Below are 25,925 nucleotides of genomic sequence, written 5' to 3'. Positions count from 1 at the left end.
ACTTGTTTTGTTATAGTGAAAATTCTGGAGCATGCCTCCGAACCCAGCAGCTCGAGGCGCCCTGACCTACTCATCTAAAATATCTGCCACCCCTCATAATAAAAAGTTCCTTTCCACCCATGAAAAGGTTTGAAGAATTGATAGAAATATGTAATTATGTAATTTAACTACTTCACTTGAAATAGCTAATTGCTATATAGAATATATCCATCAAAAAAGCAATTTCTGTCAGGTTTGCTGTCACAACAGGGGATGGTCTGTTTTACTAAATACACAGCAGGCTTGCCTAGGAGAAAGATGGGTGTTCTAAGCATTCAGTCTATTTTTCTCTGGGGATGGTATTTTTTTCAAAACCCCATTTGGAGAGTCGCGAGAGCAAAAAAATAATGGTAGGATGACTTGCCTTACCCCTCCCTTTTTTACATTCGGGCCCAAAATTTTTCGTGGTGGGAGGGAGGTTAACAGAGAATAACTCCACATAGAGCACATAAATGGCATATTATAAAGCTGAAATGGCTCATGTGCAGACCCTTTTCGCCAAATTACTTCCCTGCTACCCACACCCGCTCGCTATGGGTGTAACAACATCGTTTTTTCGGAAATAACAGAAAAAAATCCAACCAAAAAAAACGTCTTGTTCGTCACATATTGCCCACAACAGATGTGTATTTAGGATTAAGACTCGCAAATACTACGTAATACATCAGTTAAACAGCTAGTTTTACTAAATCTGAACCTTCAAAATGTCTCGACTGCATCAATAAATACTCAAAACAATTCAAAATTATTCAAAATCGCACTTACCGCCACCATTTTGCGAAGAAATGCTCTGCCTCCATCGGAAAATGAAGCACGAAAAGGGCGTTCCCGTCGGTTCCGCACTGCGGCGACGCCCATTTTCCCCTACCGTACATAGCGCCCTCTTGTGGGCGTATAGTAACCGATCTCGATTGTCGTCTTATTGAAATTGCTTGTAGGCATGATAGGGAACCCACACACAAAAAATGGTACTTTTGTCCAGCAGGTAAATATTGTTCCCTTATCTGACCACACTAGATGGTGCAATATCAAGCCCAACATGTAACTGAAGCCCAACAATATCAAGCTTTTGGCTCGATGCCAAAAAAAATAAGCAACTTCGCGTCTTTGTATAAAGTTCACGTTGCACAATAGTCATGCACAATAAATAGTCACTGCGAAGGACATTTGTTAAATCGCTAGGTGCTTTCCTAGATACGGGGAGTGTTCCTCATGGTCTATGATGCTATACTATAATATAATGTACTGTACTGTTGAATACTGCATGGATTGCATCATCGGATGCACCAGATTGTTTAGCACAAGACTTAAAGATCAAATTGCCTGTTTGCTCAGTCATCTTGGTCATGTTCTTCTTTGATTTCAATTTCTGCGCATTTGGCATCGATGCTTCAGCCACCATAACCTGATTGGGAATTCCTTATTTGCTTTATTGTTATTTTTAATGAGGTTGTTTGTTCATGTTTTTGCAAGGGTTCTATTGGTTGATTTGTGCTTTCAGTGATGGAAGAGAAAGTTATTCCAGTTCGTGTGGCCATCCGTTGCCGGCCTCTTGTTCCTCGAGAGTTGGCTGAAGGATGCAAGACGTGCATATCCTTTGTACCTGGGGAGCCGCAGGTAAATGCATATTTTGCGATGGCTCGTCATCGACTTCACTCTAGTTCTTCATTTGTCCTTTAAATGAGATCAAACATTAGTGGGATGCTGTAATGTGGGCAGAGGCATATCAATTGATGCATTTGCATCTAATTATATTTCCTAGTTGTTGAAGTGTCCTCGTATTGAAATATAATTTGGTGTTGATAATCTCCCGATATGTATTCTTCTGTTCTCTCCAGATTATTGTTGGTACGGAGAAGGCGTTCACATTTGATTACACGTTTGACCCTGCAACTGAGCAGGAAGAGGTGTTCAATGCTACTGTTGCTCCTCTGCTTTGTGGTATTTTCGATGGTAATTGTTTTCCTCTTTTCTTTTTGTAAACTCATTTATTTATAAAGGTCAAAAGTCGAGGCTGTATAAATCAATTTTCATTTTGTATGGTTAAAAAAAACTGTTTTCGTTATTTTGAGCATACAGAAGCAGACTGCTGAATACAAATGGATGTGGATGAGCTTTGCTTTTTTACATACTTCCTAGTTTGTTCCTCTTTTTGCAAAGAGTAGGTGATCTATCGATGCACCATGACCAAATTGCGAAATTCCTGCCCTAACTACCACTGAAGGCAATGGTTACCCACCCTGTATAATCCTTGCCAAGAAACTATTCTGGCATCATTGATGCTGTTTAACAGTGTATGGTACATCTCAAAGAATACATTTCAGTGTTTTCTGAACATGCAACTACAGAGTGATTGAATATGATCTTGATTGTCCCAAGTCAGAAACGAGTATAATTTTGGTTTTGTTAAACCCATCCTTAAGATATTTTATTTTGTTGACAGCATTGCACTTTGAGTGCTGATAGAGCTCTGAGAAGAAGGCCTAACCAGGAAAAGGGAATTGATAAATCAAATATTTGATTTCATTGACTTGATAAATTGATTGATAAATCATTGACTCAAGAAAATGTATTGTTGCTGAAGTTTTGAGAATTTTTTTTTTTTTTTAGGTTACAATGCCACAGTCCTGGCATATGGTCAAACTGGCTCAGGTAAAACATTCACCATGGGGGGAACTTACACAACCAATCAGGATGATTATGAAGTTGGAGTTATTCCCCGGGTCATACACCATCTCTTTGATGGTATATCTCAAAGATCCGAGATCGAATTTGTGCTCAAAGTTTCCTACCTCGAGGTAACTGAAAATGTTGAGATTGTTTTGTGGGTGTGAAATTTTGTTTTCTGTGACTTTGCAACTTGAGATTTCCTTTTTATTTTATCGATTTATTTTGCAGGTTTACAATGAAGAGATCATCGATTTGCTCCACAACTCAAAAGAACATCAAGTGTTGAGCATCAGAGAAAATGCCAAAGAGGGCCTAAAGGCAAGTGTGGATTTGGATTTCTGAAATGAGATGTTTTTATGCCTGCAGTGTGTCACGATGGCTGTTTCTTCGACTATTTAAAATTGTAATAACGTCCCCAGGTAGCCGGTTTGACAGAGCAAATTGTTTGCACTGCTGAGGAGATGGTGAGATGCTTGGAGCTGGGGAATTCAGCTCGAACTGTGCGTTCAACGGCGATTAATGCACAGTCATCCCGCTCGCATGCAATATTCACAATCTCCATGGAACAAAAGCGTGCAGAACAACGGTGAGGGGCAATGTCGGAACATTTTGTCATGTGACTGAGGAAAGGTAAAAGGCATTACCCCAAATGGCTACTATAATGACTGACATGTCGTTAACCTGTTGTACCTTTCCCTTCCTTTCAAACCTTATTGGGCATGAATGTGACAGCTGCTGTTGTTGCAAGTTTCATTTGGTAGACGTCGCTGGGTCAGAATGTCAAAAGAAGACTAAAACTGAGGGTGTTCGTCTCAAAGAGGGAATCAACATCAACCGTGGTCTTCTTGCCTTGGGAAATGTTATCAGTGCCCTTGGAGAGGATTCGGGAAGGAAGGGCCACATTCCTTACCGTGACTCAAAGCTCACGCGCCTGTTGCAAGGTGATGGCCGATTGGACCCACATTATGCAGTCTCATTATACCAACTCTGTTTTCTCACTGGTTGCACTTCACCCACAGATTCCCTTGGTGGCAACAGTCACACATTGATGGTGGCATGTATCAGTCCAGCTGATGCCCACCTTGAGGAAACTGTGAACACTCTTCGCTTTGCAGACCGTGCACGCAAGATAAAAAACAAGCCAATTGTGAAACGTGATCCTCAGGCTGCGGAGATGCTGGCCCTGAAACAGCAAGTGAGGGCTTCTTCTTCTCTTCTGTAGATGGTGGAATTAATTTTTCTTAACTATATTACCAATGCTTGAGCAAAGCATTGTATCCTACAAGGATATGAAAGCTTGGTACCTTCTGTAAACTTAAAATTGAATGTGGAAAACCATGTCTTACCTCCTCCCCTTCCTCCCCCTCAACCCCCTCCCAATTATATATATATATATATATATATATATATATATATATATATATATATATATTTGTACTACATGCAGGTACAGCAGCTAAGTGTACAACTTTTGCAAGCGACAGGTGGAAGGGCACCGGAGCAGCTCAGGTACGCTTTTTTTTTTTGCATTGCTTTATTACACATGGTAGTTACATGCTTAACTTGAAAGGCACTCGGTAGAGCACATACCTCCACCAGGCTGAACAGGTTACGTTTTGTATCTCACTTGGCCAGATCTGGATTCAGACCTGAACTAAAATCTAATCTGTTTGTTCTTTTCTCCGACCCAACTCATCCACCAAGTTTTGTCATAACTCGTCCACAACCTTTTGAGATGTCTTCCTATATATTGTTTTTGGCCCTATCACTCAATGGCAAAGAACCACTTAATTTTTTTTTTTTTCATGTCTGCATTCAGACCTTCGGAAATTTTATCAATTCGTTCTTGTCACACACACAACCGGTTACGTGCAGCCGAGCTAAACCCTGGGTGGGAGTCTGCTACCTGATGGAGCAAATTAATGGGGCTATTATGTTCACGCAAAGCTGAAAAAAATGAAGGAAAAGACAACCGGGAAGATTTGAAGCAGTTTACTAAATCGGTTTTTGGCAATTATCTTAAAAACCATTGACTTTTGGATATGAAAATGTATTACTGACCCCCCATAATGTGGCCATTGCGCAAATTTTGAGTGGTCGGGCAACCTCCTAGGTCCAACGGTTCTGTAGATACAGTCACGGCAAAAAAGGGGGCGTGGCCCAAAAAGGGGTGTGGCCATTTCAGCTATTTTGCCGTCAGTGGCAAATGTGTTACCAACCAAATATTGTTCCTGGACCTTCAATTAGTGGATTCCTGAAGAGTTTAGGTCTGTACAATAAAGTGCATACTCAACCACCATGAGCTACTCTAGTATAGCTACTGAGTGATTAAATAAGGACTTTCTTATTGTATATTTTCTAAATATTAAATCATAAATGTCCCTGCAATGGCATTATAAAACGTCGCTGCAACGTTTACGCATTGTTATGATTGCTTGGTGCCGAAGAGTCTGAAGCAGCACATTCTTCTCATTAAAGGATTTGTAAATGCAGATCTGCTCCCAGCAGGGAGCACCCGCATCCCAATATTTCACTTGACCAATCACATTGTATCCCCCGATCCTTGCGCCCTCCCACCCAAACTTTTACCCAACCAATCCGACTGCTCTGCTCCCCTCTCTTCGCTCCTCCCCCCTCCTCTTGCTCCTCCCACTTGAAATGTTTTAAAAATCAGAACGAATGACCAAATAACCAGGATTATCACTGGGTGTGTAGGATGTTGGTTTGCTGTACTTAGAATTCTGTATGTTTACACTGTATGTTGACTGTATACTGTGCATGCTACTGTATCCTTATGATGTTTCCTTTGATGTACATCTCTATACGTACCAGGATTTTCACTTGGGACCTTCTGTGAATCTTGAAATGTAATTTGTGAATTGTATTATGGTTTGATAAAGGTTATTGTTTGCTTGTTGTTATTTCCTTTTAGACAGAAAGTGTTATCCTCCTCGGGAATTAAATTTGTGACTTTCTTCTGACAAGTTGATGGACATTGAATTTCTTGGTTCATATATTACATACTATGGTAGGGAAAATATCCACGACAGCCGCCATATTTGTTTTAACACAAAAGCCTTAACCACTGAAAACACGTCCTGGTGAGAGTCTGCAATCTCTGATTTTTTTTTTCATTTTTTTTTTTCTAGTTTTGTTACCCCAAATGGCCGATTTAGAATAGGTACACCGTATCCCTGCGTATCGTAAGAGGCGACCAAGGGTTGGCGTCAGGAAGGGCATCCGGCCATAAAAACATTGCCTCAAACAGGGAACCATGATTGTCATGGGGCCCGCAAGGCTAACTCCCGCTCTAGCGGGGAAAAATGGCCTTAAAACGATCATTCATTCATATATAAAAATTTTCTCTCTATCTCCACTTCTTCTGGTTCTGGAACTGAACCGTAATCTCCATTTCCGTGTTAATGTATTAATTTGTTGCTGGCATTGTTTGTGTGGAAATGTAGTCATGGAAATGAAGAGCGAGAGCAACAGCTCACTGAGCGCAATGTCGACCTACAAAAGCATGTTGATCGCCTGGAACGCCAAAATTCTCAACTGAGCGAGCAAGTTGTGTTGGTACGTCAACAAAAAAGCCAAGGCATGGCTGGTTGTTGTGCAGCTTCATACCTCCACATTGTTGTGGAATACTGATTCACCCTTGAATGAGTCTTCACCCATAACGGCCTTTACCACTTTTCAATAACATTGATTGTGGTTTTTTGGGGGGGTTTTTTTTCTTCTTCTTCTTCTTCCCCTCCCCCTCCAATTGTGTATATATGTGTATATATATAATATATACACACACACACACACTTTTTTTTCTTTTTTTTTCCCCCTCCAATTAAACATTTTCTTTGTAATCTACTTTTAGCTGGAGATGCAGAAAGAGAAAGTTCAGAAATCTATCGAGGATGTGAAACAGCATGAAGGGTATGTCATCCATCAACCTGCATACTTACACATTAATCGTGTTGCGTTTTTGTTTCATTTTTTTTTCTTCCCCTCTCCACCCCCAATTAGTACTGTAGATTCATCAATTCATCAATTAGTACTGTAGATTCAGCCTGGTGTTGGCTTAGCGGCTAGGGTGCCAGCTTAGGATCCTGGGTTTGAATCCCGGTCGATTGCTGAATTAACGCCAGGGGGGTTGACTCAGCCTGTCATCCTTCCGAGGTCGGCTAATTGAGTACCAGTTCACATAACTTAACTTTGCATGAGCGCCATCTTGTGGCATTAAACATATAACCCTGACATTCACTTAACATTGGATGAGCGCCCTGTTGTGGCATTAAACATGAAGTGATGCGAGTTGACAAAGTGGAAGTTGCAAGGCGGCCATCTTGGATTTTGACGTGGCGACCCAATTTACAATAGCGTTCTTCCTTATGCCGAGATGCACCCACACACCAAATCAGAAGTTGGTACTTCGCTTATTTTTCAAGATATTCATCTCAACGTTCAGTGGAACACACCTGGACGACACCTGGATTCACCTGGACGACAATCTTGCGCATGTGCAAATGCGCTGTTATGGTGTTGATGTGATGCTCTCAAAGACTGGCGCATGCGCAAATGGACGCGCTGGATTGCAAGGTCACGTGTGGACATGTACGTCATATGTGGATGGAACACAGCCGGTTCTCAATCTTGCGCATGCGAAAATGCGCTGTTATGGTGTTGATGTGCTCTGAAAGACTTTGGCGCATGCGCAAATGGATGCGCTGGATTGCAAGGTCACGTGTGGTCATGTACGTCATATGCACAATCTTCTTTAGCATCCCTTCGAAGGACCGCAGCATTTGTTCCATTTGTTGGCACGCGCGTCGGTGGGCACCCGGTTTTGCACACGTGGGCATGTGTTAAGTGTCTTTTTCGATACATGTCCGGGGCCTGTCACCCCCATTACCACTCCCCCCAGGAGTTATTTCAGGCCCTTTCCTGGGCCCCAAACACACCAAACACATGTTCTGTGTCTGACATGTTGGGTGTCGTGTCTTCTGGACCAAGTACTGAGGTGAAATATTGTTTGTTTACTTGTCATTTTTGCATTTAACTAGTGTAGTCTTGTGTGCATTCTGGGAATAGCCTGAGAAGCACATGTTTTGGTTTTCTTTGGTAGGAGGGTTTTTTTTTTTTTTTTTTTTTTTTTTTTTTTGGTGTGTTTCTATATTGATGATTGATAAATCTTGTTTCCATGCAAAATGTTCCTTAACTCGAATAATTGACCCACTGTGTAACAAAGCAGGTATGGTTAGTGCGATTAGCACCAAATACCAGTAGTGCAATTAGCACCACGACGGATTCACAGTAGAAAGTGACTTTAAAATATTTGCATTTAAAGATTGCACTGTTATAGTACCGCACAGTTACGCTATCGGATGCTATAATTGAATTACTATCAATCCAATTGGACAGCTGGGTTTTTGTCTGCTGAGTAGTTGGAACTGTGAGTTAGGTACCTGGCTGTGCTGTTTGTTGCAGGTGTGGTGTGGACATCAGTGCAACATTGAGTATTCCCTTTCAGTGCATTTGCAGAGTCGTTGGATGTGCTTGCAAATGGAGGAATTGAGTTAAGAAAACCGTTTGAACTTCTGCAGAACCTTCAGAGCAAGATCACTGAGCTGGAGGTATTCTGGAGTAACAAGTGTTCTTAAAAAAACCAAAAAAACAACAACTTTTGTTCGTTTTTTGTTAAAAAAAAAACAAAATTGTTATTTAATTTACTTTTTGTTTTGTGCAGGTGCTTTTTCTGCTTTGTGGGAATTCTCACGTTTTATGTTTTATTTCTGCTGTAGGGTTCAGGTGAAGTTGCGGAGCCTTTCTCGGTGCAATATGACGAGCGACAGGTAAAGTTGTCTCTAGAGCTGCTGCAATTGGACCAAACACTGGCCATGAAGAAAGAGCTGGCTCGCCATGTCACGCTAGTTGACACGACCGTGCTTGCAGATAATGGCAGTTACCAGGTAAATGGAAATGCATTGTGTGATGGGTTTTTATTTTTTTGGGGTTTTAATTTTTGTTTTTTTTCCTTTGGATTATTGGGCATTGAGGTTTAAAAATAAATTAATTAATGTGTACCATTTTTACCTCTTTCATCAGGATAATCTTTTGTAACTAGAAAAAAAAGTTCAAAACCTTGAGCGTGAGAAAGAGGAGCAACATGCTGCGGCCAAGAAAGAAGCCATCCATGCCAAGTATGAATTGTTAATGTACCCTGATCCTTATCCATATTGGATTAAATATCAAGTCTGCAGGTTTTGGAAAGGCAACATTGTCAACATTGCCATATGGCCCAAAAGTTATTCTCGTATGGGAGAATAAAAAATAAAAAAATTCTTCATAATGTGTCACTGCCATTTTCATTCAAGGATCAGTGAGAAGCGTCGGAAAAGGCTGCAGGACCTCGCAAGTGAAATGGCGTCGCTGAAGAAGAAAATTGTTGAGCAAACTAAGCTCCTCGACCACAAGCAGAGAACTGACAAAACGGTCTCCCAACTCAATGATGAGATCCAGGTAATGGGTTGCACTGTAGTTTGAGAAATTGATTTATCTTGGCCAGGCCAGTGGTTGATGTTTCCCCATCTTCAGGTGCACCTGAACCAACGTGTACATCTCATCAAGAGTATCAAAGATGATTCAACCAAGTTCCGTCAGTGGTGTGTACAAAAGAACCGTGAGGTTCAACAGCTCAAGCAGAAGGTCAGCTTGTGCAATGAGACTTCTGAAGCATAGACCAGAAGTTTGGTTGGCTATCTTGTTTTGATTGTGAATGAAGCTTGTTTTGATTGTGAAAAAAAAAAAAATTAATAATAATAATAATAAGTCAAAAATAAAGAAACTAAATAATTCATTTATCAATCAATAAATAATTAATCGATTAATTGCTTAATCAATAAATCAAAAATAGCCTTTCCTGCGAAATAAAAAAAAAAATTCTTTCTTTTTTGTATACAAATACATTAAACATTAATCATACAAAAGTCAAACCGACACACAAAACACAAAAAACAAGGGGAGCGGCAGACAAGAGGGGGAAGGACACAAACACAACATTTGAGAGCAGGGACATCGGGAGGACTTGGGGGGGGGGGAGGTGGGAGAGGTATAAAACATATGAACACTGCAAGGACTCTGGGGTGAATTACCGGGGTTAGAAAAGATCAAGGTTTTCGATGGGGGAAGATAGATGGTGGTGAACAGCTGTTTTAAAGACCTGGAGGGAGGAGTGGGATTGAAGGGAGTGGGGGAGTTTGTTCCAGAGGCGGGAGAAAAGGGGAATGAAAGAGTGAAGGTGAGCAGAGAGACTCGACTTTGGCAGTTTAACCATAAGAGGGTTGCAGGCAGATCTTGTGCGACCTGAAGGAATATTGGGGGGACAGAGCTGGGGGAGCAAGGCTGGAGAGGAGTCGGTGGAAGACAGAAAGACCACCAACCTGCCTGCGGTGAGTGAGTGAAAGGCCCTTGGAGTTGACTTCATCGCAGGAGATTCCAATGATTCTGAAAGCTTTGGCCTCCACACCTTGCTCGGCTTCACGCTGTTAGGCAGGAGCACCAGCCCAGAGGGGGGGGAACAGTATTCCATTGAGCTGCGGATGAAAGCCTTATATGTGGTGAGGAGCTCAGGTGTGCCAAGGAATGACTGCGCACGACGGAGGATGCCCAGTCGGCGACTGGCTTTGGAGGCCAGCTTGGAAATGTGGTTTTCCCAAGAAAGATCATGGGATGTCCAAATCATTGGATCTTGGTCATTGGCATTGGCACTTGGTCGTTGGCATGTCCAAATATCAGCTTCCTAACTCAAAAGGTGCCTGACATTTAAGACTAAGGATTTAAAGGATTAAAATTTAAAGGATTTAAATTATTTAAAGGATTTAAATATTATAATAATTTAATTATTATTATTAAATTATTAAATTAAAAATCAAAATTATTAAATTTAAATTAAATTATTTAATTTCAAGGATTTTAAGGATTTTAAAGGATTAAAATTTAAAAATTAAATAATTAAAATTTAAAGGATTTAAAGGATGAGGAGACTAAAGAAATGTATCAGTACTTAATCGATAATAATTAAGTAATTCATCAATTAGTTGATTATTCAAAAAACAACAAAATCCCGTTTTTGACAAAGTACTGACTATTGTGCCGAAATTTCAGCTTCCCAGCTCGAAGGATGGCTGAGATATCGCCCGGACAAACAAACAAGAAAACAAGAAAACAAACAACCAGAGTGAAAATTGAGTATTCCCTTTCAGCGTGCGTCATTGCCGAGCCCCCTTCGGTGTCCGGCAATGACGTTATACAAAGCGCCTGGAGATGGCATAGGAAAGGAGTGGTGTACAAAAGCTCGAGGGAGATGAGCTAGTCCAAGATAGCCAATGAAAGGTTTCTGTTGGATATATGTCATCTTAGGATGCAGTGGTTTTTTTCAAAGGGAGAGATCCAAGCAATATTGTGGAGTAGGCCTCTATTTTTGGGCCATATAGAAAGGGCCTGCCATTCTTGCATCACCCAACCAAGGAAAACTCCTCCTTGTTCGTCTTTATTTTAATTTTTATTTTTATTTTCCTTTAAAAATAATAATAAAGTAAACCGATGTACACTTTTTAGGAGAGAAAGCACCAGTTTGAGGTGCTGAGGATGGAGAGGGGCTATGAAAAGCAGATGGCCGTTCTTCGACGCAAAACTGAAGAGGTGAGCCCTTGGTCTTTAGCGGCCAAAGGGCTGCAGGAATTTTGACCAAGCCTAAATTGCCCTTCCTTGGGTGAGCCCCCCCTTGTGTGTCATTCTCTTATCTAGGCAGCTCGCCGGTTGAGAGATGCACTGCAGCGGCAGAAGGAAGCTGGGGAGCAACGCAAGGGACAGCAGCAGAAGGGCAAGGAAGGAATGGCTGCTTGGATCAAGGTCTTCATCTTCTGATGACCAGAATTTTTGATTAACATTATGTATCTTGAGGGGAGGGAGGAATTGCAAGAGTCATTACATGAATCATTTAATAATCTTGGGTGTACTGTATGTGGATCCAAATACCTCTATAACCATTCTCATGAGATAGAAAGCTTGTAGTTGGTGCTAGCTTCATGTTTTAATGCCAAGGTTGAGGGTTTGGTATGCTGGCATTTCAAAAACCTGGGGTTTTTTTTTTCATGCTGATTGCTTTGACCTCAGGGCTTGTTGACCATTGAGGTAGAGGTCTTGGTAAGCATGGAGGAGGTAAGATGTCACCTCAATAACCTTTTGGATGACCACATGCTTGCCCGGGATTTGGCACAGCTGCAGCGCAACAAGGAGGACATTTCCCAGCCTATTAAAAAATCTCGGGTAAGGTCATGTGATCAAGTGAATTAAAAAATTAAGTTTTAACCAAGTCATTTGTCACTCCTGGGTTCCATTCTAACCTCTGTCTATTTGTCATCTGTAGCGAAGAACGTTCGGCAGCAGGGAACGCGAACAAGATTGTGACATTGACGAGCAGATCAAAAGTTTGGAAACTGAGATGGAACTGAGGTACATATTTTACTGTCTACGAATCAAGAATTTCAATCAGTGCATCCTGCCAGTTTTTCATATAATTTATCCAACCAGTGATTCTCAATGCAAGGTTTTTTTTTTTTTGTCCCCCGTCGCACTGCGGAGCGAAAGAGGACTATGGTTTTCCCCTCCGTGCATGCGTAAGCGAAGGACCGAATTCTAATTTGGTGTGTGGGTGCAACCCACGTCAAAATCCAAGATGGCCACCGCCATGTATGTCTGACGCCATGTATGTCTGAACCTTGAGCTTAATATCTTGAAAAATAAGCGAAGTACCAACTTCTAATCTGGTGTGTGGGTGTATCTAGGCATAAGGAAGAACACTTGAAAATTGGGTCGCCACGTCAAAATCCAAGATGGCCGCCTTGCATCTTCCACTTTGTCAACTCGCATCACTTCAACGACGGGGGACCTAGGCGTAATGCTTGTTTTTTTTTTGTTGTTTTTTTGCCAAGTTTATTTTAAAACTTCCTCCACAGGTCTGCACAGATTGCTGACATGCAACAAAAGCTGGCTGATGTGGATGGTGATGAGCGTGTGCCATTTTGGGATGGCTTCAGCTTGATTGAGGCTAAGTCTGCCCTCAAGTGGCTTATGAAGGAGGTATGAGAGCCTTTTCTCTGTGTCGGGAAGATCCCTCTCCTTTATTTAAAAGAATAAAAATTATTCTCCTTGCTTATTATTATTATTTTTATTATCCTTATTATTATTATTTTTTTCTCCAGATGAATAAGGAATGGTACACTCCACTAATTTTTGTGGGTGGTGTGTATATTTGATGTTTCACTCCAGGTGGTTGCCACACGGGTGCGGTGTGGGGTTAAGGAAAGAGAAGTGGTTGAGTTCACCAAGCAGGTGTCACAGGAGCGACAGCGAGCAAGCGAGGCCGCAGGTATTGCATGCGAGGCTCAAGAACATCAAGATCAGGTATTGCATGTCAGGTGGTGGATGGTAAATTCTGGCTCTGGACTCTGGTGTTCAACTTTGATATTATGCTATTGAAGCAATGTTAACCACCTTCAAGCACCTCCCTTTTTCCGACAGATGATCCTGATAAATCAGCGACAACAAGAAGCAGAAGACAAGGTAACTTCTGCCTTTCAGAATTTGTGGCTGAGAACTTTTTATTTCTGGGTGTATAAAAGGCAGATGCACTTTTGTTCCAAAAAAGATGTTACTTTGCCAAGCCTAAAATCCAAGGCATCTTCTGCACAATAGATTATGCAAAAATGGTGGAACTTTTATAATACAGGTACTTCCAACTCTTCCCTTTCTATATAAACAACGATGTAGAATAACTAGTGGTTACGTCCATATCTTCAAGTTAAATGGCAAAGGTGGTTGGCTGTTTTTTATTTTATTTTTTTGGAAATTTGACCTACCAGATTGCATGAACTGTGCCAACAATTTTTGTGCCACATTTGGAGATGGGATGAGCAGTGGGGTGGTCGACCCAACTCCACTCATGCCAAATGAGTCTGTTCATGATCAAATACTTTCAAAACCAAAGGAACAGCATGTTTCCATCAAATTCCAATATTTTCACTTGCTTAATTGGCTGTTTTGCTGTCCCAGCCATGTCTGCATACTGCTGGGGTGGGCTTGGGGTGAGGGGGTAAAGATTGTCATGCAAACTGTCATTACTTGTGATTGCCACATACAAGTGAGTTTCCAAATTTTGTTTATGTTAATCCTCAAGCATTTAAAAAGACGTGGCAGAGGAACAACCATAGGTTGTCTATTATTGCATAGGCTTGATGGGCCTAATGGCCTCCTGCATGGAATGAAGTTCCTTATAAGGGAACTCTTATTGTTTTGCTTCAATGTCGATTTGTGTTTTTGTCGATTTACAGCTTGTATGGTCGAATTCACTTTGTTTTTCTTTGTTTCTGGGTTTTTCAGCAGAAAGCTTTGAATGTCTCTGATGAGCAAAAAACCCCTCCAAAGGTTAGGCCTTCATAAATTCCCAAGTAATCTTTTACCTGTCTCTTCCTTTGAGGTTGAAAGTTGACCATTGTCTTTGGTATATCTCTTGTGTTGTGGTGCATTTAAGTTGCAAATGTGATTTATTCTTGGTGTGTGTAATGCAAGTTGGTCATGTCTGATGGGAAATACAGTTTGTTTGAAATAAATCACAAATATCAGAAGAAAGTTTTTAAAATTTAGAACTATTCTCACTCAGAGTTAAACATCACCGTAATATTATGCGGTTGCTTCAACGTTTTCAGTTGCAATGTCTTCAACATCTGTTTTGGAAAATATCAGTTAATGTGTTCGTTTTAATGCTGCCTCTTGCCTGTAACCCGGTTTGTAAACGAGACTCTTGAAATCGTATGGATGATTTGCATTCAAACGCACAATCGAAATATGAAGATAACTGATGAAATTAACAAATAATGCTGAAGCTGTCCATTTGTTTTCCTTTCATAACCTCAACGATGATGCAGGAACAACGGACAGGTGACCAAAATAGTGACCAGAGCCCCAGAGGTGAACAGCCGCAGGATGGTGTTGAGGTTCCCCCAGAAACGTCTTTCTTCTCCATTCCTGACATCGCTCCTTCACCAAATAAAAGGTAACATCCCTTTGCAAGTCATTGGGTTCATTACGTAATTTTTTTTTATGGCAGGGTTATCCAGTGTTTTGCTGGGGGGGGGGGGGGGTGGGGTGTGGAGGGGGTTGGGGTGAGAGGGTGGCAGGACAGCCAGCAGAGAGGGGACAGGGGAAAAACTGAAAAGGGGTAGGAGAACCGATGGGGTTTGGGGGGGGGGGGCGAAGGGAGGAGGGGGAAAGAGTCCGTAAGGCGTGGTTGCAGGAAGAGACGGGGTTAAATTTGGGTTTATATAAAATGGTGAGTTGAGGCAATGCTGGTGTGTAAAGGAGTCTTTGTGGTTTTCATGGGTCTTGAGGATCTTTGGGGTCCAAATGGTCTTTGGAGTGTTCAGGGTTTTCAAGGGTCTTGATCTCCCAAGCATATCCTGCAGCATGGAAAGATTATTCTCCCAAGCATGTAAAGAGGGGTCTTCATAGGCTAAAGTGGTGGACAAAATACTCTTTTGACAATCCCCTGGTCGGATTTGGAACCCAGACAGGATTAGTTTTATTTATTTCGATTTTGAGAAGTATTTGTTTTATCGGGGTGAGATGTTTTCACTTTCGAATAACTTCCTGAGCCCAATGTTTTTTCAAATTAGCACGATATCATGCTGACGTGCCATCTATTGACTCACGAGAAGCTGCTGAGGGCATTTCTCCGGTTGTTGTATTTTGCCATTTTCAGAGTGATTGATAGATTAGGACCTGGGATAGCGGCACTTGAGCATGCACCCATTGTTAAGCCCAAAGCTCCCAGTCTCACTCACCTGCACCCTTGTACGATAGAGTATCCATTGTTTCCACCATTCATCCTACACCACCTTTAATTTTGTGCAACAGTTGGGCAAGTTATCTCATCAGTGTCGAGAAAAGTGTGAAAATATCAGACCACTTGACCATATTCACGAGGGCAGTTGACCGTGTCTTGTTTTCTGGGTGGCTTCCCATTCTTTCAGACGTGCAAGTGCAAATTGCTGAAAGAATGTGACGTTGATGTTGACATGTTTCATGATGTAATTTGCCATGATAGTTTTATAAATGCTTGCTGTAATAATGACCTGCTCTAATTTTTATTCGTGAAACATTTAGGCCATGGGCCAGACATGGTCCTCGTGCACCCCCCCCCCCCCCCACAACTCTACCACCCCATATACTTTTGAAGCACTCGGGTCCCCTCAACATGAAATCAACTGGTAACAGTAAATAAACTGGTTCTTACTATTCATTTTTCACACATATTTGATGGTACCCTTAAAATATATCTTTTCCGTGTCGTTATGTTCCCCGAGATGGCTGAAAGTGGTCTGAGTTATACAAGTTATATATCATCTGAAAGGTAATTATCTGCTGGTCATTATAAATGGCATATATTTTAAATTTAGTGTTACCATTGGCCTCAAAAATCAAGTCGAACAGCTATACCCCATGTTTCGCTGTGTCAAACTAACACTTCAAATCCAGCCGCACTAGAATTGATTCACATTAATAACAAATGTCTGGACATTCTTCATAAAAATACCTTTCATTTGATACCAAATGTGTATTTTTGTCAATAAAAATCTATCAGATATGACACTTCAAACAGAATGCAGGTGTGCCGACAATCGCGATAACTGCACGAAATGATCGCGTTGATAGACATTGTCAGTCATGGAAGGTGCTTTAATTGGAAAGTGAAATATCATTCAATTGCTCATTGTTACTTGACAATATATTATTAAGTCACACTTTACCTCGATTTAGTTACAGGAATACATGCATGTTGCAAATGAAGCAGCTTTGTCAACCACTCGCTACTATTCAGAAATTTACCAGCTAGAACATCAGCTAGAATCTAGCATCAGCGAGAACTAGAAGAAGTTCACAAGAAAGCTTTTAAAGTAGTTTGTGATGTTGTAGATAAGGAGGTGTTACATAGCCACAAGGTTGTGAAACTATCAGACTTGAGAGCATTGTATGTTGCTCAGCTAGAAAGCAGCAATGTTGTTATACTGTAACAAATAAGGTGTGATTGTGTGTGAATTTAGCAATTCATATTTCATTGTGTTGAAAGTTGGCACAGTGTTACCACATGGATCATCTGAGAAGCATATGCGGCAATTGTCAGCACACCTGCGGTCAGTTTACAGTGTCATATCTGATAGATGTTTACTGGTAAGAAGACATATTTGGTATCAAATGAAAGGTATTTTTATGAAGAATGTCCAGAAAGTTGTTGTTAATGTCAAGTCTACTGTGGCTGGATTGAAGATATAAGTTCGAATATCTTAGTCTGTGTTACGTTGGCACAGCGAAACATGGGGTATAGCTGTTCGACTTGATTTTTGAGGCCAATGGTAACACTAAATCTAAAATATATGCCATTTATAATGACCAGCAGATAATTACCTTTCAGATGATATATAACTTATATAACTCAGACCACTTTCAGCCATCTCAGGGAACATAACGACACGGAAAAGATATATTTTAAGGGTACCATCAAATATGTGTGAAAAATGAATAGTAAGAACCAGTTTATTTACTGTTACCAGTTGATTTCATGTTGAGGGGACCTGAGTGCTTCAAAAATATATGGGGTGGTAGAGTTGTGGGAGGGAGGGGGGGGGGGTGGGTGCACGAGGACCATGTCTGGCCAATGGCCTAATTTGATTTATTATTTTTTCGTGGTTGACATTGAGATGGATCATCTTGAGCCAAAACATCCTCCTGCCTTTTCCAATGTTGCTGCCTGCCATGCTGCTCAAAATTAGCTTTGAATTTCAGGTTTTCCTTCCGATTGTTTTTTTTTACGGCGTAGCCCATAGGGCAAAGCCGTCTAGAATAGTGTTTGTCCATATGTATGTTCCCTCAAACGTATACCAATCAGAGCTGAGGATCTGGTCGCATGACAGGATGATGTGATTACGTCTGATGTCATTATGGTGGTACGGCGGCTGACTCTCCACACTCCGGCATTTTGATTCCAATTTCGCTCATGCCGAACATATCGTCGAACCTGTCATATGTCACAATCGACATGCTCTACCTCTACGTTTTTCATTCAGTGTGAGACACAAACAAACCGATTGTTAAAATGACAGTGAAATAGCGAAAGCATCGGACGTCTCTTCCAACAAAACGGTACGTATATGCCTCATCTTCAGACTGCTTCGGACAAATTAAGCACAGGTTTCTTAATGCAGTAGTGTATCGTTCCACTTGTATCATTTTTGTAATAGTAATAATAATAATATAGTAAATATGACCATAACACTTTAATCCCAATGTCGTGAATACAAATTAATGGATTGAAGCAGTGTTTGGTTCATGAATCAAAAATAAGCGGTTTGCGGTACTAACAACTGTGGAAGTAAGGAATTTGCCTCGGTTTTTTTGATGGCATGTTATTAACCCAATCCTTGTGCGGTATATACACACCGGTGTGTACCCCGGTTTAGAATAGGTACACCGTATCCCTGCGTGTCGTAAGAGGCGACAAACGGTTGGCGTCAGGAAGGGCATCCGGCCATAAAAACATTGCCTCAAAAATAGAACCATGACAATGTCATGGGGACCGCAAGGCTAACCCCCGCTCTTGCAGGGAAAATGGCCTTAAAATGCCGGTTGTTGTATTGTTGTGGGGTATATAGATTACAGTAGATCTTCCCTCAGTTCTGTAAGTAAAACATACCTCAGATGTCGGGATTCCTCCAAATTTCTTTGTTTAATGTTATAAACAGCATTAGCGACTGTTTAAAAAGCTAATTATGTGTGTTCGTGGTTTATATTTTACAAGCCCGGCTACGCCGCTGTTGGACTTTTGGTCTTGTTTTTCATTATTTTCTGAAATTATTATTTTATTTTTATAATTTTTTTTAAATTCTTTTTTTTTTTGCCATAAATGTCTCCCTTCCAGGTATTGACTGGAATGCCAAAAGACTGTGCGAGCAAGCTGTTCAATCACCAGGGGATATTGCTGGAAAGAGAACCAAAACGGAGTCTGCACACACAAACCCGTCCCATCTGCCACTGGCATCTTCTCCAAATGCATGCTTGATGACTTTTTCTGAAAAACAAAAATTGTCGAAACGGCAACCAAACAGCTTTCTGATATTACACTTTAGCTTAAAATATGTTCTTTGATGCTTGAAAGTAGCTTAAGGTGATGCTGTAAACAAACCACCTTTAGAGGCCATTTTTCCCCACAAAGCGGGGGTTGGCCTTTTTCTGGTACCATGGTTGTTGTTGTTTTTGGGTCCCCTTTTTGAAGCAATGTTTTGCGGCCGGATGCCCTTCCTGCCGCCAACCCTTTTTGTCGCCTTTTACGACAAACAGGGAATTACCAGTGAACTGGTACTCAATTTGCCGACCTCGGAAGGATGACAGGCTGAGTCAACCCCCCTTGCGTTAATTCAGCGATCGACCGGGATTCGAACCCAGGATCTAGGATCCTAAGCCGGCACCCTAGCCGCTAAGCCAACACCAGGGTTTACGTGATGCTGTGAATACCTTTAATTACCCTGAAGCTAATTGTCGGTGTTTGTCTTCTGTGTTTTAATTGCACCGTTTTAAATTGCTGTATCAATTTTTTGGTAATAGATATTGACTTTTTTTTTCCGATAATTTTTTTTCCCCCCAATATGTTTGAGGTGGCCACATGGTGTATCACTCTGTTAAACATGCCACCAATAGCTCTTTATATCAGTCTTGACTTCAGCCATGTACAGAAGGCACTGTGACAATTTTTACGATGTAGTTCTTGGGGCAATGCCGTCTCAGCATTTATCTGTCTGTCCAGTGTATATGTCCCTTCTGCCGGAATTTTGCTGGGTTTAGGCTACCAGTGAGCTTCCCACTGGGAGCCTATTCTTGTAAGGATTATTCTCACACAATTTGTGAAGACTATTCCGAGAAAACCGTTACAGCTAGCTATACGAAACTAACTCATTTATACATGCCAATGTAACTTGGTGCATCATGAATTTTGACTTGCATTGGCCGCCATTGCTTATGATTAATGAAATGAATGAATGATCGTTTTTTTTTTTTTTTTTTTTTTTTTTTTTTTGTTGTTGTTGTATACAAGATCGAGGCTCGTGAAAGAGCGAACATTAATCACACAGAAAGACAAACAGACACACAAAACAAGTAACATCGGGAGCGGTAGACAAGATGGGGAGAGAGGGGGAAGGACACAAACACAACATTTGAGAGCAGGGACCGAGAGACATGGAGACATCGAGAGAACTGTGGGAGGGAGAGGGCTTTGGGGGGAAGGCATGGGAAGGGGGGGTGGGTGGGAGAGGTATAAAACATATGGACACTGCCAAGACTTCCAGGAAAGAAGTTGGAATTTCAAACAAGGTGGATCTGGGGTGAATTAGTGGGGGTAGAAAAGATCAAGGTTTTGGATGGGGGAAGATAAGAGATGGTGGTGAACAGCTGTTTTGAAGACCTGGAGGGAGGAGTGTGATTGAAGTGAGTGTGGGAGTTTGTTCCAGAGGCGGGAGAAAAGAGGAATGAAAGAGTGAAGGTGAGCAGAGAGCCGAGATTTCGGCAGTTTAACCATCAGAGGGTGGCTGGCAGATCTTGTGCGACCTGTAGGAATATTTGGGGGACAGAGCACAGAGAGAGCTGGGGGAGCAAGGCCGGAGAGGAGTCGGTAGAAGACAGAAAGACCACCGACCTGCCTGCGGTGAGTGAGTGAAAGGCCCTCAGAGATAGCTTCATCGCGGGAGATTCCAATGATTCTGAAAGCTTTGGATTCAACAGCGTGAAGCCGAGCCAGGTGTGAGGCAGGAGCACCAGCCCATAGGGGAGAACAGTATTCCATTGAGCTGCGGATGAAAGCCTTGTATGTGGTGAGGAGCTCAGGTGTGCCTAGGAAGGACTTCGCACGACGGAGGATGCCCAGTCGGCGACTGGCTTTGGAGGCCAGCTTGGAAATGTGGTTTTCCCAAGAAAGATCATGGCAGATGGTGAGACCCAAAATCTTGAGCGACAGAACTTCTTGGAGAGGATTGTTGAGAAAGTAGATGGGAGGGTTGTCCAGTCGATCTTTTCGGAGAGACATAGTAAGAGTGTGAGATTTGTCAGGATTGAAAGACATGTTCCACATGTTTGACCAGTCTGATTTTGTCCAGGTCTTCAGAGAGTGAGGAGGCTGCAGACTGCCGATCTGAGGGAAGAAGAATGGAGCGGCAGAGAGTGGAGTCATCAGCAAAGAGATACAGAGGATTTTCCAGAGAGTCGGAGAGATCATTGATAAAGACCAGAAAAAGCACAGGGCCCAGCACACTGCCTTGGGGAACTCCAGCCTGAACGGGAAGGGGAGATGAGAGAAATCCATTCAGGGCCACACGTTGACTACGACCAGAGAGGAAGTCCGCAAGCCATGCATGGAGATTTCCATGGATACCATAGGAGGAGAGTTTGGTGAGCAGAGCTGGGTGCCAGACCGTATCGAAGGCACGTGATATGTCAAGGGAGACGGCTCTGATTTCCTGTTTGGCATTGAGCACCTCCATCCATTGTTGAGACAGCAGAAGCAGCATGTCCAGAGTAGAGTGACCTGGTCTGAAACCAAATTGATGATCAGAGATCAAGCCATTGGAGAAGAGGAAAGATTTCATATCCGAAGCAATGATGGATTCCATGACTTTGCTGATAATTGGGAGCAGGCTGATTGGTCTGTAGTTGCAAGGATCTGTTTTTGCAGCTTTTTTGTGTAAAGCGGTAATGTTTGCTGATTTCCAGGATGCTGGCAGATGACCTTGAGCAAAAGATAGGGTGAAAAGAACAGAGAGAGGGTGAGATAGAGCGGCAGAGCAGGATTTTAGGACCCGTGGGCTGATGCCATCTGGTCCAGTTGCAGAATCAGAGTCGAGGTTTGACAAAAACTCCTCCACCTTGTCAGGAGAGAAGGTCACAGAGTCCAGGAGCAGTTTGGTTCGACTGGGAAAGGTGGGAACAGAGAGAGATGGGTTTGGGACTAAGGATTTTGAGGCAAACACAGAGTTGAGGCATTCGGCTTTGTCACGTGCGATGTCAACTGTGTGGCCATTTGAGGTAAGGGAGGGGATGGAGGGAGAACAAACACCAGAAACGCATTTGACCAGACGCCACCAGGATTTGGAGGAAGGAGACAGGTTTGAGAGTTCATTCTTGAGTGAGAGATAGTGCTTCCTGGCACTCCTGAGGGTAGACACACACTTGTTCCGAGCTTGGTGGAAGGAACTGAGATTTCCTTCAGTTGGATTAGCCTTCCAAGAGGCAAAGGCAAGTTGTTTCAGGGCAACTGCCTCACCACAAGATTCAGTGTACCATGGACGGGAGGAAGGGTAAGACAACTGAAGGCGAGATGGGATAAATCTGTGCATGAGAGAGATCAGTTTGCTTTGGAAGAATTCCCAGGAAGAATTGATGTCAGAGGCAGTGGAGATGGGAGACCAATCCAGACGATTGATGGCTGCTTGAAGACCGTCCCAGTCGGCCTGAGTGAAATGCTAGACTCGTCGACGCTGAGGAGGCTCTCTGAGAATGGCCAGAGAGATGTCCACTTTGACAAGCACATGATCAGAAGAACCGATTGGAGCAGAAGAAGAGCAGCAGACATTAGCAGGGAAGTTTAAGGCCATTTTTCCCCACTAGAGCAGTTATGTCAAACTTTAAACATATTCTCCAGAACCACTGAATAGATCAACACAATTTTTTTTTTTCAAATATGACAGCCTAGCTGTGGGGATAAATTTGCCAAAAAAAATCGATGTCACGTGGTTTGGCGGCCATATTGGATTTAAAAATCTATTTCTCCGAAACCGCTTCACCGATCGATTATGAAACTTGCAACGCATGTTTACATTCCTATGGGGGAAAATATTTTTAAAGTATGACGTCAGTCATCTACCGTGTGTGTGTGTGTGTGTGTGTGTGTGTGTGTGTGTGTGTGTCCCTTCATAAGGGTCGGTTTTAAAGGCTTTGAGGAGGGATTTGAGGGGGGATTTAATGGGCAATCTATCAACATGACTGTGTCCACCGGTTAAAAGACTTTGAGGACCCAATGGACCCAAAATACCCTGCAGACTGTTGACCCCCAAGGACTTTGAAGATCCAAAATACCAAAGACCCAAAATATCCCAATGGACCCTGAAGACCCTAAAGCCCCAAACAACCCCAAGGACCCAAAATACCCCAAAGACCCTTAAATACCCTGAATACCCCAAAGACCACAAAAACTCTGAAGAATGTTAAAGACCATGAAGACCCAAAAATGCCCCAAATATCGAAAAGACCCTGAAGACAAAGGACCCAAAGAACCTTAAAGAGCTCAAAGACCCAAAAGATCCCTTTTGCTGAAAGGATCAAAGACCCAAAAAACCCCGAAGACCGAAAAGATCGAACACCCAAAATACTCCGTAGACCCTTAAAATCCCCGAAGACCGAAACAATCCAAAAGACTGAAAATACCCCGAAGCTCCTTTAAGATCCTGAGGACCCAGTGGACCCCCAAAGACCCAAAATTACCCCCAAGACTCAATATACCCCGAAGACCCTTAAATACCCCAAAGATCTCGATCGAGGACCCAAAATAACTACGAACTTTAACTAATTTATTAGTTTTCAAGAACTACTGAATGGATCAATATGAAATTTCCTATTTATGATCAACTCCCCATGAGGAAAATGTTTCTGAACTGACCATCAGTCACGTGGTATGGTGGCCATGATGGATTCAATGAAAAAAAAAAAAACATTTGAAAATCTATATCTCCAGAACCGTTTAACCAATGCAAGCCAAAATTTACAGATATGAACGACTCCACAAATGATGAAAATTTATTGAAAATGATATCAGTCACGTAGTATGGCAGCCATTATACCCGGAATCCTATGTGGAAGTATTTTGAGTCGTCCTATATTTATTGCAAATAATTGGAAAACACTTTAATACTGTGGATGAATGTTTTTGTTTTTTTTCTCCCCTGTTCAAATTGTACTTGAGACAATATGGCGAGACAGAATACACACAATCTTTTGTTCTTAACTGAAAACCGTACTGTTTCTTGTCCGAAGGACAAGTTCATAGTTTATAGTGTACAAGAATGCACACTCTGCCATCCTGGTGTCATAAACTCACCCTCCCATTGACTTTTGGGTGCTGGGAAATGACTCCGCATATGGTTCTCATTATTTTAAATATGCTTTCTTATCTCAACTGGTGTTGGCTTAGCGGTTAGGGTGCTGGCTTGGGATCCAAGGATCTTGGGTTCCAATCCCTGTCGATCGCTGAATTAACGCCGGGGGGGGGGGGGGGGGGGTTGACTCAGCCTGTCATCCTTCCGAGGTCGGCAAATTGAGTACCAGCTTGCTGGGATGAATGATCACGGTGTGTACCCCCATTTAGAATAGGTACATCGTATCCCTGCGCATCGTAAGAGCGTGACCAAGGGTTGGCGTCAGGAATGGCATCCGGCCATAAAAACATTGCCTCAAACAGGGAACCATGATTGTCATGGGGTCTGCAAGGCTAACCCCTGCTCTCGTGGGGAAAATGGCCTTAAAACGAGCATTCATTCATCTCAACTGTTTCTCTCTAGCACATTCATTTTCCTTGGTTGTCTAACTTGTTTTTCCAACATTCCTGGAAATAATTTTCTCCCTTGTGCTATTTGATGAGAACTCTACATCTGTGTAACAATGTCCTCCCCCTCCCACCACCCTTTTGAATTCAATATATCTGCCGAAGTGTCCGAGGGCCAGACAGAAGTGTATTCATGTGATTGAGCGTGTCGCGCACTCCCTCAGTGCACGTAACTATTTCCTTTTGATGCCGTCAACTCTGTAGACAAATTGTACTCTGCACCTAATTGAAGTGTTTATTCTTCGATGCCGATTTTATCATTGCTCGCAGTTCTAGTTCCTTTTAAAATTCGTTTTCTCTGCAACCGTTGGTCCGATTGACAATTTTCACCGTCGTGCCTCCTGTATAATTTAAAAAGAGAAGAAATTGACGTCATGCTTCACGTGTTATGGGCGCCATCTTGGAAAAAAAGATGAAAAACTTTGCGCCTCCACATCTCCGAAACCTCTGCATGGAAAAATTTGAAAGATGGCTCATTGTAAAGTACTCCCCATGGGGAATAGTAATTTCATGAACCTGAGTTGTTAAATGTTGTTGCTTGCGGTGGAGATAGAGGGGACAATGGTGTGGAGTTATTGAGGGGTTCCATCAAATAACAGTTCCATCTAAATTTTAATTTCACCTTCAATGAAATATATTTCCTGTGTTTTTCACCCAGAGCATTCAGGGTGTCAAAAGATGCACAAGATACCATTACACGATAAGTTTAGCAGAAAGATTTGAGGTGCATGCACAAGATGGCTGACAAGGAACCATCAGGGTGCTACGTATTTGGTATTCGTCCTCGCACCCCCAGCATCCCGTGGCCCATCTCATACTAGTCCAGTCAGTGCGGAATGGCGGCTGGGTGATTTACCCGCTGCTGCGTAATAACGAAAATGGTATTTCTTGTTTTGTCACCCTCCTGTCATTTATTTATTCATTGTGTGTGTGTGTGTGTGTGTGTGTGTGTGTGTGTGTGTGTGTGTGACATTAAAGTTTGTGTAAATAAGGACTGTGTACAAAAGCCAGGGTTAGCATAGTACAGAAATTGCATAATTGTGTAGTATTGCTTCTTTTTGTTATCCTTCCCCCTGTTGTGGTGGGCAATACACTACAAATCAACTTGGTATTGGAGTGATTAAGGAAAAATTGATTTTGTAAGTTTGCTAGAGTGGGCAGCCATGAATCAAACCCACATTAACCAATGGAGAAAGGAAAAAATCTCTGTAGTCAACCAAACAGCCATCTGCATGCATCCTTTATGGTATTTGTGTAATCTGCGCTTGAATTGGCTTCCACACACCGACGAGGCTTTCGACGATAATTGAATCTGACCTTTTTCTTCAGTGGTTTGTGGTACAGTAATCTGTTTGCTGTGCCAATACCCACTGGGTATGTATTATTGCCATTTACTTTTGTCTTTGATGTGGATATTTTAACGAGCTGAATCTGTATATTTTGTCATTGAACTAACCAGTTTGTGTGG

General features: G+C 42.1%; 1 protein-coding gene across 1 annotated transcript; it reads left to right on the top strand.

Moving 5' to 3' along the window:
• Nucleotides 1–979: 979 nt before the first annotated feature.
• LOC144889005 (chromosome-associated kinesin KIF4A-like) lies at nucleotides 980–19,005 on the top strand. Its single transcript, XM_078768810.1, is given in 26 exon segments — nucleotides 980–1,007; nucleotides 1,541–1,656; nucleotides 1,878–1,992; nucleotides 2,650–2,837; nucleotides 2,938–3,027; nucleotides 3,129–3,295; nucleotides 3,442–3,650; nucleotides 3,729–3,904; nucleotides 4,157–4,218; nucleotides 6,174–6,285; nucleotides 6,581–6,639; nucleotides 8,234–8,336; nucleotides 8,505–8,672; nucleotides 8,809–8,903; nucleotides 9,078–9,222; nucleotides 9,298–9,408; nucleotides 11,320–11,403; nucleotides 11,509–11,613; nucleotides 11,878–12,030; nucleotides 12,131–12,216; nucleotides 12,720–12,843; nucleotides 13,033–13,167; nucleotides 13,285–13,326; nucleotides 14,143–14,187; nucleotides 14,688–14,815; nucleotides 18,734–19,005. Coding segments are annotated over 26 exon segments (2,853 nt in total). The 3' UTR covers nucleotides 18,741–19,005.
• Nucleotides 19,006–25,925: the final 6,920 nt, after the last annotated feature.

This window comes from Myxine glutinosa, unplaced genomic scaffold (assembly GCF_964187855.1).
Source record: "Myxine glutinosa unplaced genomic scaffold, kmMyxGlut1.1 SCAFFOLD_532, whole genome shotgun sequence".
Classification (NCBI taxonomy): domain Eukaryota; kingdom Metazoa; phylum Chordata; class Myxini; order Myxiniformes; family Myxinidae; genus Myxine; species Myxine glutinosa.
The sequence above is the reverse complement of the archived record's forward strand: the minus strand, read 5'-3'. Positions and strand labels throughout refer to the sequence as shown.